Source organism: Staurois parvus, unplaced genomic scaffold, assembly GCF_062004578.1.
Source record: "Staurois parvus isolate SC_StPar_1 unplaced genomic scaffold, SC_StPar_1.0 ptg000017l, whole genome shotgun sequence".
Classification (NCBI taxonomy): Eukaryota; Metazoa; Chordata; class Amphibia; order Anura; family Ranidae; genus Staurois; species Staurois parvus.
In genome coordinates, this window is record NW_028317813.1 from 13,365,426 (window position 1) to 13,384,384 (window position 18,959).

An 18,959-nucleotide genomic window follows, 5' to 3' on the forward strand; every position below is an offset into this window, starting at 1 on the left:
GGAAAAGAAAGGAAATGAAACTGCATAATGTATGGCCTGCTTCAGGAATGTATTTGTTTGAGAAACATTTTACATCCTGCTCCGTCGAATTTTCTCATCACTATACTTAAAAATGTCAATTTGACCCCATCAACCATTAGAAAATCAAACATCTTAAAACAAATAAATTTAAAATAAAATTATATTACTGTCTGGAAATCTTTGCTCTGAAGTGAACTGTAGTTACCAACTGAATATGCAGTCTTAAATTCTACTATACACGTATTTTATTACATCAGACGGTAAACTGTATTGCCAACAAGAGATCGAGTTTCTATTAATTGAATACACACACAGGTCACACAGTGGAATCATTTTCATAACTTTTATAGCAGCAAACAGTACACTACTTTTTAAAACTTCTAAACACAGGATGTCAAGCTTACTTTGTGCATCCCATAGCATGACAACATACAAGCATCTGTAGTTAAGAAATAAACACTGAGATGCTGCTTTTTAACATGCAAAAGAAAAGAGACTTAAGATGAAATGAAAAACAAAATGGACTAGACAAGATTTGGTCCATCAAATTTCATCTCATGACATATTTACCTTATATAAAAGGAGAAAAAAACAAACAGAGGAAAGTGTGAAAAACAGCAAACCAGAGTTTTAAAAGTACAAACTTACTTAAAAATGTTTTAAACGAAAATGAATAGATTATCACCTATTATGATTCTCAGCTAGTATTCTGAAGCTGATACGCAGGGCACAGACTGGGTTAAAGGTAAACAAGACCCCTAGCTGTAAATGCATTGTATACTGTCCTCCATCTCTCCCCTTCACAGCTCAGAAGGTGGAAATGTCAGTTTTAAAAGGGAGGTAACTTATTTCATTAGTTGCAGCATGTAGTACATGCATGGAGCAATCTTTGAAATGCAGTACACAAAATAAGGAAAAGCTCCAAGCTTTTTGCCAACTAGAAACATTACTTAGACTGATTAGTGATAGGTTAGTGGTAGCCTCATCAATCTGCTGGGAAAAAAAATGGCATCATGAATATTGAAAATCTCCACATAGCAGTTGAAAACACCCTTCCAAGTAGATGGGCTGAAGGAAGAAATGCCAGCACCCATATTTCTATCCTCACTTATTCACCCTAAAGGAAACATTTTTTTTGTTTTGTTTAAAGCTGAATTCCAGGATAAGCAATCATTGTCTAAATAGACAAGGCTTTGTGGTTTTACTTGAATCTTGGCGTGTTTTGTGAATTTCTTCCAGATCTATGCAGTAATCCAGTGTGAAACTTTGAAGGCGCTTCCTAAACAAGGATGCTCTCTCCTTGTTTCAGGGTGACTGGTCTTGCCTCCACCACCAGACAGTCTAAAGTGGGTGGGGCCTGCTGGGCCCCTTCCATTGATCTGCTTTCTGCACAGGCTATGTAAAACAGTTATGTCACCGCTACTTTTGCAACATAATATCCTGTTTTGCAAAGGCATATGATGTACAAAAATAGGATGTCCTTCTTGGCTATTAAGGAATATATTTAAATTAAAATTTAGTGCATGCCTTAAGATATCCATGTTAAAATATTCAGCCTGATAAGCTTTTAAAATACTTGTTGCTATATGTAGGTTGTAATTCTATACAAGATAAGCCATATTTTCACATTACAAATGCAGGTGCTGCTTCCTGCTTAGTAGTTCTGTACAATGGATTTGTATTAATACGCCCCTCAATGCAAACCTTCTATAAGTCTACTGATGTATTGTGCAGATTTCCATTGCAGCAGTTGTCTAAGAAGCTAACCTATTCTATCTAATACAGAAAAAGAAAATGATATCCAATTTGTATATGTATTACAATGAAAATATTATACAGCAAGCACACAAAATGTTAGTCACATCTAAAATGATTTTAAAGGTAAACATTACACTTCCTCAAATTATGTGCTCACTGAAAACGCGCTATACTTAAGCATGTTCAGTGGGGCATGGCGGTTATTCGCATACTCTGTGAAGCAATAGGATAGGATACCATTGGTGCAGTGCACTGGCTCATTGTAATGCCAGGTAAGGGCTGTGCCATGGAAACTGCCACAGGTGCTACAGACACTGCAACTGGTGCCATGGAAACAGGTGGAGGTGCCATTCCTTGAGCAATTGTTTGTGCCAGCGCAGCAGAAAGTGGTGTAATTTCAGGATTTAACTGAGGGGCTGCATTGGTCTGTGTAGGAGCAGGGGCACCAGTGGAAGCCACCAACTCCTGCTGAGTAACTGCTCGAGGCTGCAGTGCCTGACTGCTTAATGTCGTGTGGGTTTGTGCAATGCCATGGTTGTAGTTAGTCACATTCCCTTGGGTTGGTGTAATGCCGTGGTTGTAGTTAGTCACAGTCCCTACAGCTTGCTCACTAGTTGGAGCAGTGGTACTCAGTGTGCTAAGTGTAACAACTTTGGCTTGGCTACGAAACTGAGCATTCTGGTCAAGTAACACTTCATTAGTTGCTGCTAAGACAGACACTTGCTTTTTCAGCTCCTCAACACGTCTACGAAGCATGACATTCTCTTCCTCTAACATGCGGTACTCAACTGGGGATACATTATAGTATCCATCATAGCCTACACGCCTCCTCTTCATCACAGGATCATCAAATCGATCCCTATAACGATAATAGGAGGAAGCATAGTATTCAGGTTCAGAAAGGCCATCATAGGAGCCATAATGCTCATAAGCACGGTTTGTGGTTGTAGAAAAGTTTCCAGTAGCTGCACTTGTAGCCATAGCTCCACTTTGCCTGTCACTTGAAAATTCAAACTGATAATCATAATCTCTCCGCATGTTGCGGAAATGCCGAAACTTGCACTTCTCACCGCGCTGGCAATCGCCCTTTAGGAAATCTCTGCAGATAGGAATCTCATCTTTATTAGCTATGTCTGTAGGAGACAAGCCAAGTCCAGCTGCAACCTTATTACGCAAGCGAGAAGGTAGCTCTCCTGTTTTCTTGTAATGCTCTTCGTCATCCTTGGTACCATGAATGAATCTGCAGTTAATACGCACACATTCCTTATTCTGGAAATCATGGCAAAAAATAAATTCATTCTTTTGCACTCCAAGGTCAGACACATCACTGGAATCTGGATGCTTGAAACGGCAGCGCTTGCCCCGCTTGCACACATTACGCAAGAAGTCACGGCACACATAATCGACTGTTGAAGCCGCTTCCTCACTGCCACTACCGCTGCTGCCGCCGCCATTTGCATAGTTATCTCTGTTCGGCATGATTTTTTTTTTACTGCGCTTGCTTACGCTGCGCCTTAGTATCTGCGACGCACCAGGCAAAGTAGTGCTTTGAATAAGAGCTGGAAGAGAGAACATTATATTCAGCACAAAATATAGGCTTTAACAGTAATACTTAATATTAAATTAAAAGCTCCTAAAAACACTAGAGGTTAAAATAATAATACACATTCATGGATGCCTCAAAGTTAAAAGGCCCTAGTCGACACTGTAGAAAACAAATACATCCACATCCTACTAAATGTATTTGTAACCTAATATCTTCTAAGGTCGACTTATGGCGTACAAACAAAATTTACCGTGAAAGCAGAGGCTTCTCAGGGACTATGCTGCTCTAAATTACATGTTTCCCTTAAGAGCAAATATAAGACTGGGTTTTTCACAAAATGCTGAGATTTCACATTCTGAGTTTAATAGATAAATATGTTTTCACTGAAAAAAATCATCCTCCTTTAAAAAAGGTACAGACCCCAGACACAGATACCACATTTAAAGTGCTACTAAAGACTTTTTTTTTTTTTTAAAATAACACACGTCATGCTTACCTGCTCGGTTTTGCACAGAGCAGCCCGGATCCTCCTCTGCTCAGGTCTCCCACTGGCGCACCTAGACCCTTCCTCCTGTCAGATGCCCCCACAGCAAGCAGTTTGCCATGGGGGCACTTGAGCAGGCTTGCTACCAAGCCATGGCTCTGCTTATCCACTCACACACAGCCGCGGCTCAACCCCAACCCCTTCTGATTGGCTCAATGGCTGCGATTGACAGCAGCGGGTGCCAATGGCTCATGCTGCTGCATCAGCCAATCAGGAGCGAGAATCCCCAGAGAACCAAGGCTCTTGTGGACATTGTTGGATTGGGAGGGGCCTCAGGTAAGTGTTGGTGGGCTGCTAGACATAGAAGGTTTTTTACCTTCATGCATAAAGCCTTTAGAACCACTTTAAAAAAAAAACAAAAAAACAGCACTTAAAGAATGCCTTATGGTTAAACTTTCTGCCATTACAAGCACTCTAAAGAAGAACTCTGGAATAGTGTTAACATCTGTAGCTATATGTGGAAACTCCAGAAAAACCGCTAATGTGATTTTTCTTAAAAGGAAGCATTTTGTATAAAACTCACTGTTAAAAAAAAAAAAAAAGTTATTTCTTGCCCTGCTTCTTTTTCAACCTTTGGGCTCTAGTAGGAGGGAACTCAGAAGCGGTGATTTCCTGTTGGTGTTTGTCGCTGCTCATTGAGACTACAAATCCCATTGTGTGTGGCAGATCATTGTTCTACTCATAGGACACCACTGCACACTCTTCTCCTACTTTCCCATTTTGAGGACGTGATACTATACATTATCCGCACAGTATTGGGCATGGATGTCATGAGATTTGCATAACCTGCAGGCACAAATGGAGACTCCAATTCTGTCAGTGAGGTCAGAGAAGGAAGTCTCCCGGCCCAACACTAACTATGCTACACAGTGAGCGGATGAGACTAAGCAGTCAGACTCCCGTGTCCGCCCGCTGCAGAGAGGGGGGGGGGGGGGGGAATGTATAAGACCGGTGACCTGGGGAGAGGGCATATCAGCCACTGTTCTTATGAACAGGAAATGGGAGGGGTAGAGGGCCTTTCATGCAGTAAAGAGTGCTGGATTTCTCACTGGAAAGAGGACTAGAACAAGAACATCAAGAATTTATTGAGAGGTATGGAAGCACCTGTATTTGTATATAAAAATATTTTCCCCGGAGTTCTGCTTTGAAGTCCACACATGCTGATAAAAAGGTTGTTGGTCATTTGTAAATATTTTCAGGACACTAATTTCACCCACAGTCATGAGAGTGTAAGTCCAGCCCCAAAACCCCTCAGCATCTGCATTATATACTCTATATGGATATCCTGTCTTACATGTTAAAGCTGCAGTATCCTCTGTTCAATACTCTTATATCCCGGAAATCAGTTATGGCACTCACCCAGCTGACTTTGGAGAAAAAAAAAATGCTCTGCTTCACACATTAAAGGGTTAGTTCACCTTTTCAGAAAAGATAAAAAAAGTGAACACCCTGCACTCTCCCCAGTCCCCGCTGTACCTACCTCCGTGAATCATGAACAGTTAGTACCCATGCAGCTGGTGCAGCAGTCTGGGTATTTGAAGTCCCTGCTCCTCTCCCTCTTCATTATGCAGGGATTCCAGGATGGATCAGAGCTCTGTGCTGGCACTGACCAATCAGAACAGCTCTGATCCATCCCGGAAACTCTGCAGAAAGAAGAGGTAGAAAAACAGTTGATTCCTGGACCACTGCACCGGCTGCGTGGGCACTGAAATCTCATCACTCATGAAGGCAAGCACAGCGGGTACTGGGAAGGGTACATGGTGTTAGTTTACTTTTCCTAAAAAGGTGAAATTACACACTTTAAGGCTAGCTTCACACAGCTGGTAAAAGCAGGTTCATCAGTGTTTTTACCACCAAAATTCCTTCAGCTGGGGAAAAACAGGCATTTAAGATGAGTCACCTCCTAAAAACCTGCAAACTGCTACTGAAAATTGACGCATCACGGATCACTTTTAAAAAGGGCAGTAGGGACTGCTTCAAATGTGAAAGAGGCCTAAACGCTTTTACAACCCATTAGTTTATAGTTAACTGTAACTGGTAGCCCTAGAATTATTCCTCTCACTCTGCTGGGCACGGCAAATGCTTTGCTGACATTTTCATAACAACTCCCTTCTTGAGTACCAGCCTAGTAACTTTTTCCATTTGGGTCCTCTAAATAAAACATTTACTCCTGGTCTCGATGATTGAAGTTAGGCTCCTCCCAAAATATTAAATTCTTTTGATAAAGAAGTGTTTGATACTATTGAGATTTCCTCTCTTCACGCCCTGAGCAGATGTAGGTGGACATACAACTGTTCCAAAAGGATTAGATAGGTCCATTTTTTCTGCATCACAACATGGAGAAAAAAAACAGAATGACCATGAAAGTCATACATGACTTCCATCTCAGTTCTTACTTAGCAGGGGATAGATACACCTACTGAGATGGAATGAAGGCTCCCTTGTGAAAGGAGTCAAAGTGGACAGGTCTGCCATAGATTTGACTTTATGCATAGATCAAAGCAGACTGTGTGAAAATGTTATGTCCGGTTATCCTGTAACCCCCCCCCCCCCGGGTAAAAAGTTACAAAAACCTCACAAGAACTAAATGTTACTCACCTTATACCCCAGCTCTGGTCTCTTGCCTTGGGACAAAGGTGACAACACTGAAGGATTCTGGGAAAGCCGAGGATCCAAAATCTCGTGAGAGGAGGCTCCAATGCTGGACAAGAGCACATTCTCCCAACAGTTAGGATCCTTTAAGAAGTCCCAGTGAAATCACCCTGAGTTAGACAGTGGCACCAAATGTCAAATGTGTAAAGTTTTACTTTTTCCCCACTACTGATTTTTCATCATGGAATGGAGAGGTTGCAGGGTTAATATTTACCGCTTCCCAACCGCCCTATAGCAGATATACTGCCACAGGGCGGCACGGGTGCGCAAAATCACATATATATACGTGATTATGCATTTCCTGGGTAGAGGGCGTGCGCAAGGCGTATGGAAGCGAGTGTTGCCTGGCTGTGCAGGACTATAAGGGGACCCAAATCTAGCAACTTCTAAAGTGGTAGTGCTTCATGAATAAACCCCAATACCTCATTCACACACAGAGCTTTAGCAGGAATGTTGTTGTGTTTGTGCCCAGTAATGATTTAAATCATTACTGAATTACATTTCTTTTTTGGAGGGGTGCTTGTCAGTTAGGCTAAGAGCAGCCCTGAGAGACTTGCATAGTTTGACTTTATATATACGCAATAGAGTAAAAAAAGTTGTACACAGTGTGTTGCGTTATAATAGCACATCTCGCCACCCAGCGAAATAGATACCAGCCTACATGCTAAAAAGGAATATTTTAGCATGAGGCTAACGCGAATAGACCCTTACTCGCTTCCTGACCTCCCTATAGCAGATATACTGCTACAGGGCAGCATGGGTAAGCAAAATCAAGTATATATGTGATTTTGCATTTCCGGGTAGGAGGGGCACAGCACAGCCATCCAAAGCAGTGTGCTTAGAGTGAAGCACACAGACACAGAACAGAGTGAAACAGCACACAGTTAACCCTTTGATCACCCCACATGTTAACCACTTCCTGCTCAGTGCCATTAGTATAGTGTCAGTGCTTTTTTTTGTAGCACTTATCACTGTATTGGTGTCACTGGGGATGTTCCCCCCAGTGTCAGAATGCCTGCCACAGTCCTGCTATAATTCGCTGATTGCCGCCATTACTAATAAAAAAAATAAAAAAAAATCCATTATATATATATCTCGCAATTTGTAAACGTTATAACTTTCACATAAAACAATTAATTTACACGTATTGGGATTTTTTTTTAGCAGACATGTAGCAGAATACATGTTGGTCTAAATTTATGACAAAATGTTTTTTGTTTTTTTTTAATTTTTACTGGGCATGTTTAATAACAAAAAGTCAAAAATATTTTTTTCTCAAAATTGTTGCTCTTATTTCTTTTATATAGCGCAAAAAAATAAACACACAGGCGATCAAATACCACCGAAAGAAAGTTCAATTCGTAGGGGAAAAAAAAAAGACGTAAATTTCATTTGGATGCAGCGTTGCATGACCACGCAATTGTCAGTTAAAGTAACAGCGCCGTAACGCATAAAATGGCCTAGTCAGGAAGGGGGGTAAATCCTCAGGAGTGCAAGTGGTTAAACAAAGGGGCTGCAGGGTCTGGCTGATGTAACAGTTTCACTTGTATGTCCTTTTTTCAGGTTTAAACAATTTTTCTTATTTTATTTTGTATATGAAAAATGGTTTAAAAAAATCCTAGACATTGTGACAATTCCCCATACATAAACATTAATGGAAAAGTTCTTAAGGCAGAATCCCCGCCCCCCCCAAACTACACACACATTTGATACTATTACTGAAATCAGCCAAATAAACACATATAATTTACATTGGTTTCTTTCTTAATGTGTTCCTATATGCTAATGTGCCATTCCTCCCATGTAAACCCAAGTCAAAAATTCAACCATTGACTTTGGCGGCCAGCTTTTCCTAAAATTTCTGTGCTGGCCCAAAGACATCTGTGCCAGATCTCACACACAAAATGTAATACCTGGCTGTTTTTTAAATATGTTGCCTTGGCATCAGCAATGCAAGCGCCATTATGGTAGCCACCACTCACGGTGCCTCAGAATACCAAGAAGTAGAAGTGTTACCCCAATATTTCTGATATGTGCTGCTGTAGCATGTCCTTGTGTTAAAAAGGATCTCACTTTGTATTGCTTTCTTTGTGTGAAATACCTTGTGATCCTGCCAGTCCCCCTTCTTTCCTATTTCAAACTGACCACACCAGGCATAGAAAAACACATCCATCTCATTGTGGTCAGTTTTTTTTTTACTGTGGTGGGAGAACAGCCTGTCTGTTTTCCAATGATCAGAATTTTGCTGACGCGCTCCCACACAGCTCTTCCCTGGGTATTGCTATTTCTCTGCCTCATAACACCCCCTTCCCCAAGTCTCCACCCCACCTTAGAAAAAAAAGGTAGTTATAATTGTGCACGTGTATATAAAATTAAAACACACACATTTTGAATTGCACTGCTATTTCAGACTGATTTTTTTTCTCTTACAAGGAAAGTGCTCACATATATTTTAAAGTTGAATTCCAGGTAAAACATATGCCATACCCGTGGAAGTTGGAAGTCACTGCAGTAGACACCGCTACTATCAGTGATCTCCCCCAGCTGCCAGGTCCCTGCTGCATTGTAAACACAGAAGGTTCTCTGACTGATTTCAGGGTGCGGTGGAGAGGGGGGTTTGTCTGCTGCATCAAGATCTCCAACTCATCTAATCAGAGAACACTTCACATTCATTGAAAAAATGCAATGCGCTCCCTAAATGGCTCCTGTGCTGTGCGACCTATGTTCATAATGCAGAGGGGCAGCCACTCGGCACAGCACAGGATCTGGAAGCAAGTGGCAATCACTGGAGTAGTGGTATCTATTACAGTGATTGCCAGCTTCCACAGGTATGGTGCACACACATACTTAAGCCAGCCATACATGGATGGAATTTTAATTTATGTAGGAGCAGTCTTGTTGTATAGAAGTTGATCTACTGATTAAGACTTCTCTACAGCCAACCTTTTGGAAATTTTCTGCATGATCAGTGCCACCAGCACTGATCATTGTATTCTGACAGCGAAGTCTCCCTGCTGTCAGAATACAAAGGACTCCCCCATCCGCCTCAAGTTTGTGGATGTAGGAATTGAACAGATTCATCTCCGGGCTGCTTTACATTGGTCAAAGCTGAACCAGTGTAACTATGCAATTAGAAGTACGGCATAAGTTTTTTTGACCATACTTCTCTTGTGGGTCATAGGAGTGCACTTATTGTTACTGTCTGGTGACTCAAGAGTCCGCTGACAGCGGGCTATTGGCCACTGCAGGCGCTTGAAGGCTCCTAACCAATAGTGCTGAGATCCATCCAGCTGTTTGGCTCCGCCTCTCAGCGGTCACCGCTCTCTGCTCAGGAACTGAGCAACCAGCAGTCATGTGATCAGCCAAATCTCAGGCTTAGAGTAAGTGGCACCTTCAAGCAATGCTGTACCATAGAGGTAAGCATGTGTGTTTTTTTTCATAAACCCATACTTTTCCTTTCAGGGTCAGTTCACACCATGCCTGGAGAGGAATCTCACAGAAATGCAAGATTCACATGTGGCACTGTGTGGTGAGATTTCAAGCCCATTCATTTTGAATGGGCTAAAAATCGCACTGCACTAGAAGAGGTGCAAGCACTACTTAATAAAATGCACTGTAATCGGATCGCATGGTACAAAAGTACCATGGGATCCAATGTGGGCAAACACACTGCATTTGTGGTGTCAAAGAATACGTTCACCTTTGGGGAATATATAAATAACAAGTTTCATCTGTTTTTAGGGTAAAACATGTAACATGTTCCCAATGCTGCAGCTGCTGCCAGATCCTCCCACCCCTCCCTCCAGAGAAGTTCCCCATACTAGTGGTCATTTTTAAAAAAGCGTGATGGCGGAGTGTTTTGCAAATGAACTACAAGTCCCGACAGCCGCTAAGGCTATCGGCTGGTAGTTATTAATGAACTGCCATGGTACTGTAGAGCGCCCTAGTAGTTCATTCATTCTTCCTTTCAGTATATCTGCTTGGCCATACATCCTGTACGGGCAAGCAGGTATACTGACAGGTCTGCAGGAGACATGCATGGCATCACAATCTGCTGATTTCTGATGCAATGCTTTCCAGGCTCCTGCAACCAAAAATTGAAATGCACATTTTATTTAAATCAGCAAAAAAAATGTGCCATTTATTATTTTTGATCAAAAGGCGACCTTATCCTTTAAATGTTTGACACCCACTGCAGATCGCAAAATCAGTGCATTTTGTATGCTGAATTGTACAGGAATGCAAAGCATGTTCCTCTGCAATTGGATGCAGGCATTGTGTGAACCGGGCCTAAAAACCTTACCTGGAATTTAGCTTTAAATTATACACAAGTACCACAATAAATGTAGAAGATGTTTTGGGATCAGCATGCAGAGCTGAATGTACCAGGCTTTTTATTGTGGGGAGGGGGTACTGCCACCCTTATGAGCCCCGGCTTGCCTGGAGAAGTATAGAAGAGAGGGCGGGAAGCTGGTTGAGGCCTGTGTGTCAGTCACACGGGGTGGAGATGACGACACTGGCTCTGGTGCCTAGTCTATCCTCCTCAGAACAGACACTCCATAGGAAGGCTCAGCGCCGACACATGCTGCGTCCACTCCTACGCCATACTAGATGCCTATACATACCTCCTCACACCGAGCGCTTCAGGCTTCAGACAAGTAACGGCTATCAACGGACGGCCTCGGCCTACCTCTGGAGCCTCCACACAACCCCCGTACTGTGCTCACTAACCCCCTCACACACGGAGCACCAACGCCACAAACCCCTAACAAAGTCCTCCCGGAACGACGCCACACCCAGCTCCTGCACCGCACCTGTCCTCACCGCTCATTGGCTGCCGTGAAAGCGGAAACACCGAGCGCGGGCACTAGAGGGAAAGGTCAGGCCTTCTAGTCCGCCTTCTTCCTACTACACTGAGGACCGGCTAGAAAGGGATGGATCACCCTCTAGTGGCCAACATAAATGTGGTCTTGCGTTGTAAGCAGGCCTGTCTGTATAAGGAACAATAAACCAAGTTAAAGCGGACCCTCCCCCTCAGATTCAACATTTACTAATATTATTTGATATTCCCTCCTTAAGGAGGATCACATACCTTTCTTTCTTTGCATCTTTTGCTTCTGTTTTTTTTATCCACCTAGGTGAGCATGACATCAACTGTACTGGGTGCAGGATAACCAGCACTCATGCGCGCCCAGAGATTTATTCGGTTTACATGTTGCCATAGTAACAGCAAAGTACGTGCCACCAGATCAGTGTTGCTTATTTAATCAATATTATGGTAATGTGTATACAAAATGATTCCCCAATAGAGAGCTGGGTTTGATCTGGCTGAATTACACAAGATGGCCAGAGTGCCAAATGCGGAAGAGACAAGGCACTCAGAAAGTCCAAGGAAATGCAAGATAAGGTAAGCATGGAAAGGAAAGGTAAGTACCTCAGCTCACCCCATTAGCCTCCCCGTGCATCACTAATTTACTAACAGACCTATTAATATGGATGTTCTAACACTTCCTCAAACTCAGTCTATCCAAAACCGAGCTCATAATAGTTCCCCATATGCCCCTTCCTCTGACTACTTTGTTAAAGCTGATGGCACAGCTATCAGTCTGTGCTAGGTATAACCCTGGACTCTGAACGCGCCTTTTAACCCCACATCCAATCACTGTCCAAATTGTGCCTCCTCTGCACAACATCTCCAAAATACATCCCTTCTTAACCAATGATACCACAAAGGTTCTAATTCACTTCCTGGTTATCTCTCACTTCGACTACTGCAGGCATGTCCAAAGAATGGCCCGCAGGCCAACTGCTGCCCGTGTTTTGGTTTAATACGGCCCCACAGGTAATTTGGTAATATCTAAAAAGGAGAAAAGCACCTCTAAGTGCAATATGTGGTACATTTATTGAGGAACATAATATGAAACATATGATGAAAGAAAACAAAAGGCTCAGGCATATGTGGTGAAAGCGAAGGACATGGCGGCGTCCTCGATGTATACGTTGTAGTAAGCGCTGGAGGAGACTCGGGATGTTCACAGGGAGCCGGTCGGCATGTGTGAGATCCAAAGATGGCGTCCGGAGTCCAGCCATTTTATTCTGCATATCCTATTAGTATACAAAATGTCTGAACACAGATTCTGACAGCATTCCAAGGTTTTTGCAGCTTATGTTCCCAGGTTATAAATTGGGGGGGAATTGGTGGTCTCAGACAGCTTCAAGATAAAGACTAGACATGATACCAAGTTGTAAGATTAATGGATGAGGTTATGTCTGGATTGAACAAAGGACAAAAGAACTGTTCACAATGATCTGGAAAAAGAGTGTTATTATTTGACAGGAACATTTTTAACCAAAAAATGGCAATTGTATTATCATTAGTATTGCATGAAGTGAATACTTGCTTAACCACTTGCCTACCAGGCACTTATACCCCCTTCCTTACCAGGCCAATTTTCAGCTTTCAGCGCTGCCGCACTTTGATTGACAATTGCGCGGTCATGCAACATTGTACCCATATGAAATTTTGATCATTTGTTCCTCACAAATAGAGCTTTCTTTTGGTGGTATTTACTCCCCGCTGGGCGCTTTACTTTTTGCGCTATAAATAAAAAAGTGCAAAAAATTAAAAAAAAAAAAAAAGTTTCTTTGTTTCTATTATAAAATTTTTCAAACAGGCATTTTTTCTCCTTCACTGATGTGCGTTGATGAGGCAGCACTGATGGGCACTGATAGGCGGCACTGATGGGCACTGATAGGCAGCACTAAAGGGCACTGATAGGCAGTACTAATGAGGTGTCACGGATAGGCGGCACTGATAGACAGCACTAATGAGGTATCACGGATAGGCGGCACTAATATGCAGCACTGATAGGCGGCACTGATAGGTGACACTGATGATGGGTACTGATAGACGGCACTGACTGGCATCACTGCTGGGCACTGACTGGCGGCACTGACTGGCACAACCCCTGGGCACTGACTGGCAGCACTGCTGGGCTGCACTGGTGGGTGGGCACAGGTGGGTGGGCACAGGTGGGTGGCACTTCTGGGCACAGGTAGGTGGCACTGCAGAGTGGCACAGGTGGGTGCACTGCTGGGCACGGGTGGGTGCACTGCTGGGCACGGGTGGGCGGAGCTAGTGGGCGCACTGCTGGGCGGAACTTGCGGGTGGCACTGCTGGGCACCGATCATCAGGGCACTGATCATCAGTGCCCTGATGATCGGTGCCGATCCCCGCTCTGACAACTGCCGGTTCTCGGCAGTACTTTCCTCACGATCTGACAGTGTGAGGAAAGTGCAGCCGAGAACCGGCACTTGCATTTCCCTCTGATCAGCGTGTCATTGGACACCGCTGATCAGGTGGTAAAAGGTCGCTGTGATTGGCCTTTTACCACATCACGTGATCAGCTGTGTCCGTGGGACACAGCGATCACGGAGATCGCCGGGTGCGCGCCCCCTGGGGCGCGCAGGAGAGCGCGTTCTGGGAGGACGTCATATGACGTCCACCCAGAACTGGCCAGCCGCGGTGAAGCCGTCATTCGGCTATGCGCGGTCGGCAAGAGGTTAAGTAATTCAGGTTTTGTATTACCATATTCTAGTTTCATATACAGTACATATATATTTTATCTATATTAATTGGTTTTAGCAATTAATACATATTGGTATATTGTGGATATTATGTTTTTAACATTATAATTCAGTTTGAGTCCATTATATTATAATGTCTGTATGGAGGCACTTCTGAGATAATTCAGAAATCTCAGTAAAAATGACCTCAACAACTGTCTCTAAGATGTATAGGTAGAATTTTTGTTTCTCCATAATCATTTAGTTAATACATTATTTTAAGTGACATGGGTTCCAGTCTGTCTAAACCAGCCCTGTCAGAGGAGCAGTTATCTCTTAATTTAGTGTTTTCTTACCAGCCAAAGGTTAAGGGTCAACTATTAACATGACACAGAAATTTTTTTTTAAATAATTCCTAATCCTATACTGCTCCCTTCAGGTAATTGAAAACATTTAGTAAAGAAAATGACACCTAGTGTGATGTCATAATTAGACGAGATAAGCTTTGCCTGCCTAGGTTTTTTGGGGAAAGATGGACAGAGACAGGAGACAACACATCACAAGACAGGAGAGATGAGACCCTGAAGTGAGCTAACTGAAAGCTGATGACATTACTGACACTATAGAGTCCATATTGGTAACTATAACTTTAATTTTCTTCAGTTAACTTGTATTTGCTTATATCTCCAGCTAAACTGTTTAGTCTGATAACGGTTATGGTTAGTGTGGCGGAACCGTTCCGCCTGGGCTTCCTCGTGCAGAGCAGTGCATCTCACCCAATGGTCCCCTTTTCCGGCAAGTCTTCCAGCACTCTCCCAAGGCAAGTATTATAGCTAAAAACACTCCCTTCCCTGCTCTCCCAAATCACGAGTCGGAACTTCGTGTAGGGTGAAAATGAATGACTCTTTATTAAACACAGCTCAGTATATACAACTTTACTCCCACCCCTACCAGACAGCCTGGCACCAGGTTTTCCCCACCCACAACAAACCCTACAATACAACAATACAGTAGGATCACTATAGAAGTGAAAGACTATAAGGTCACACTTCCCTAAACAAACAGTGTAGAATGTCTATGAAACATGTCCAGCTTTACAAAGGGGATAAAACCAGAACAGAAAGGGCAAAATGTTATGAAAAAAAGGGACGGTTTGTCAGAGCACAAGGAGTTGATGTGAAATAATTTTGACTGCAGTATAAATTATTTTCATTTCAATTCTCTGGTGGAATTTCTCTGAAATATCCAGAAGCTGATTTTAGCCTCTAGCCCAGCCTTCTTCAGGGGTGCCTTGGCAAAATGTCTACAAATTGCACAAAACTTGTATACAAGCCAGCGGGTGGAACAAGCCTGCCTTTTAGTTACACAATGCCACAGGTTTTCATTGTGCACCATTACAACCTTCTAGCCAACAGCATCCCGACATCCAATGACATCATCAATTAATAAGGAGGATGTCGGTTACCTGCACAACATCCTTGATTGACTCTCCCCTGCCCCTCTCCGTCATTGCTGGGGTCACCATAGCTGAGTGTTGGAGAAAAACTGAGGGAGAAGAGAAACAATGGAATGCTAGTCAGTACCAGTGTGCAAAAGTGTATTTGCTTTGGAAGAATAAATTACCTCCAACGCTGGCTGTCCTACATATGTGGATGTTGCGGCGTTATATAAATCTATTAGAATAGTTTTTTACATTTTAGAATGGGGTGCCTCAAGTCTGGCCATACTTTTAAAGGGTGCGTTGGGACTGTCCATAATTTTAGAGGGTGCCTTGACATTGTCCATAATTGTAAAGTGTGCCTTGACTGATAAAAGGTTGGAAAACACTGCTCTAGCCAATGGATTAGCTGGATATATATAACAAAGCAGACAACCTAGTTTAACATTTGATCTTGACCTCAGATAGATTCTAAGCTGATTGGATTGGCCTTTGTTTGGTATTCTTAACCAATGCATGCCAAGGTACACATTGAGTTTTGAATGGTTGAAGAGAGATCACGTGGTCGATTTGCATAGTCGTGGTCACATGTTGCTGAGTTACTGACAGTTTCCTATGCTGCATTTTTAGACAGCCGATTTCAATTCATTAATATTTAAAAGCAATTGCTGGTTTGAATTTCTAATTATAATTTTGGATTAGTTCATTGTACTGTTACCGTATTTTTCGCCGTATAAGACGCACCTGACCATAAGACGCACCTAGGTTTTAGAGGCAGAAAACAGGAAAAAAAAAATTCTGAACTAATGGACTGCAGACACAGTACAGGAGATGACCAGAGACTGCGGACAGCACAGGGATGACCAGAGACTGCGGACAGCACAGTTGACTGCTGACCTATGGGGAGGTGGGGAGCGGGTACCTGAATTTGAAAGGTACCCACTCTTACTTCCGCAGAGTTTTTGTTTGATCTTACCTGTTCCTCGATCCAGCCGCGTGCTGTCTTCCCGGCTTCTGTAATGGTGCTCGGCATGACAGCCGGGTGCCCAGTGCGCATGAGCGAGAAGCACTTGCGCTTTGTGATTGGTCCAGCGGCTTCTGGGATCTGTCATGTGTCCCAGGTACCGCCTTACCATTCACAAAAAGCACCGCTTCTTGCGCATGCGCACTTGGCACCCGGCTGTCATGGCCAGTGCCCACACTACAGAAGCCGGGAAGACAGCATGCCGCTGGATAGAGGAACAGGTAAGGTCCCGCTGCAGAGCTGAGCGGCCGGCCCGGTATTCTGACACGGCCACGGTGGAAATACCGGACCGGCCGCTCCATATTCGCCCCATAAGACGCACTGACATTTCCCCCCCAGTTTTGGGGAAGAAAAATTGCGTCTTATACGGCGTAAAATACGGTAACTTGATTTGGTTATTATTTATCACCACCTGTTTTATTTCATTACCATTTTGCACTGATTTTTATTAATAAATATATTTTTGCACATTATTGCTTTTTATTTCATCTTCATATTAGGGCAAATAAAGAATTTAGATTATCAGATGATTTATGAAAATGAGTAGGGAATCTCCTTAATTCCAGATCCCCACCTGTTTTCATAAATTATATACTTATTATTTTCTCAGAGCTAAAGTTCTAAAAACCCTCCCTCTGAGACTACAAGCTTTGACTGATAGCCAGCTCAGCAACCAACTGAAGAGCACACACAGTAGGCTAAAAATCCTGCCACTAGGCCATCGTGGTTTAGTGAAGGTTTGTTTGGGCCAAGGTTGTGGTGTGTTGTATAATCCAGGACTTAAAATTTCAAGTCCTGAGCTACTAGCCAGGCCTTAGAGTTACTCGACACCAACAAACACAAACGGAGACACCTGTACACACACAGACATGTAAATACACACACAGAAACATGTACGTACACACACAGGCACGTACAGACACGCATACACACAGATACATGTACATACACACACAGAGACACATGTACAGATACACACAGCACCACCCCCATAAAAAGTTGCAGTACTTTGTTGTCCACTCACAGATCCGGGTACTGCACTCTAGGGGGAGGCAGAGAGCACAGCACACACTCCTTGCTTTGCTTTCACTGCGCTCAGCTATTGAGCAGTCTGACGACTCCCAGTGCCAATGACAGATCTGGCCTGAGCTCCAAGCCTGCTCAGCAAGATGGACTTGGGGGACACACTCATCCCCACCATAATTTCCACTAGCCCTTGGCGAGCAGGCAAGTGGAAATTTCAAGCCCTGGTATAATCAGTATGTAGCCTTAGCTGTATACAGTATACAGCACTGGTTTTCACCTCTCAATCCCATGTCTCAAATGTAGGTGGGGGGGGGGTTGCCTGCATCCAGTTCCACACAATCACTTGTCGGGACATGGACACATTTTTGACCATAATTTATAGAGGAAACTGTTCACAGCCTGCAAAGTGATTGTGTGGAACTGGATGCAGGCAGCGCGCCCCCCCCCCCCTACATTTGAGACAGAGCAAACAGGATTTGGGTCCAGGGACAAAGAGGAGCCAGCCCATATGGTCATGGAAAAATCTAGTTATCTGAGCCCAAAAGGTTTGTACTAGGGGACAGGATATATGAGGTGAAAAAAAGGTGGCCTCGGTCTGTTAAAGTGGACATAGAGAATCATAGGAAGGTTTGTAGTGAGAGACACGGACTGGAGTCAGGTAAACCCTATTCAAGATCTACATCTGTGTCAGGAGGTCAGAAACTTTGGATGAAACCATTTTATAATTGTCCAATATTTCTTCCAAATCCTCCTCCTCTTTAATATCCAAAGTGTGATCCCACTTAGTTTTGGCTCAATAGGCCAGCTTGGTTGCAGATGGAGTTAACAGAGTGTTATAGAACGTGGAGATCAATTTAGGCTCCATTCACACTTGTACGACTCCAAAGTTGCATGACTCTGAGGTGCAACATGGATGCGACTTTTACTAATAATGGACAACTGTTGCATGTATAACATTCAGGTGCAATTTTCATACGACTTTTGAGGGTTCTCATTGCAGTCTATGGCACTCAAATTGCATGAAAGTCGAACCAAAGTAGCGCATGAACTACCTTGAAGTCGCACAGATATGAATGGTACCCATTGGGAAACATATGAGAGGGGTGACTTGCCATGCAACTTTGGACCACAGTCACACGGCAACTTGCACAAGTGTGAATGGGCTCTTAGTGGGTTTGGAGCACAGAATTACCTCTGTCAATGGTAGGAAGTCATGTGGAGGATTGACATCTGGAAACTTACCACACAATGCATGGTGCAGTTGCATAAATTTAAAAAGCATATAAATTATGGAGCGAGAACTCAACCTGTAATTCAGTAAAGGTTTTAAGACCACTAATTATGTGCATTTGATATACAGCACTGGCCAAAAATTGAGAATTAC

General features: G+C 43.2%; 1 protein-coding gene across 5 annotated transcripts; it reads right to left on the reverse strand.

Moving 5' to 3' along the window:
- Nucleotides 1-350: 350 nt before the first annotated feature.
- Nucleotides 351-11,427, reverse strand: ZC3H10 (zinc finger CCCH-type containing 10). 5 transcript variants are annotated; one of them, XM_089679997.1, is made up of 2 exons: nucleotides 11,346-11,427; nucleotides 351-3,338 (listed from the first exon to the last, which is right to left on the reverse strand). In XM_089679997.1, the coding sequence occupies exons 1-2, from the start codon at nucleotides 11,350-11,352 to the stop codon at nucleotides 1,963-1,965; spliced, it is 1,383 nt and encodes a 460-aa protein (XP_089536123.1). In that variant the 5' UTR covers nucleotides 11,353-11,427; the 3' UTR covers nucleotides 351-1,962. The 5 variants fall into 5 exon arrangements, with proteins under 5 accessions (XP_089536123.1, XP_089536151.1, XP_089536127.1 ...); XM_089680025.1 differs by having other exon boundaries at nucleotides 11,336-11,359; XM_089680001.1 differs by lacking the exon at nucleotides 11,346-11,427 and adding an exon at nucleotides 11,147-11,329.
- Between the last annotated feature and the right edge of the window lie 7,532 nt (nucleotides 11,428-18,959).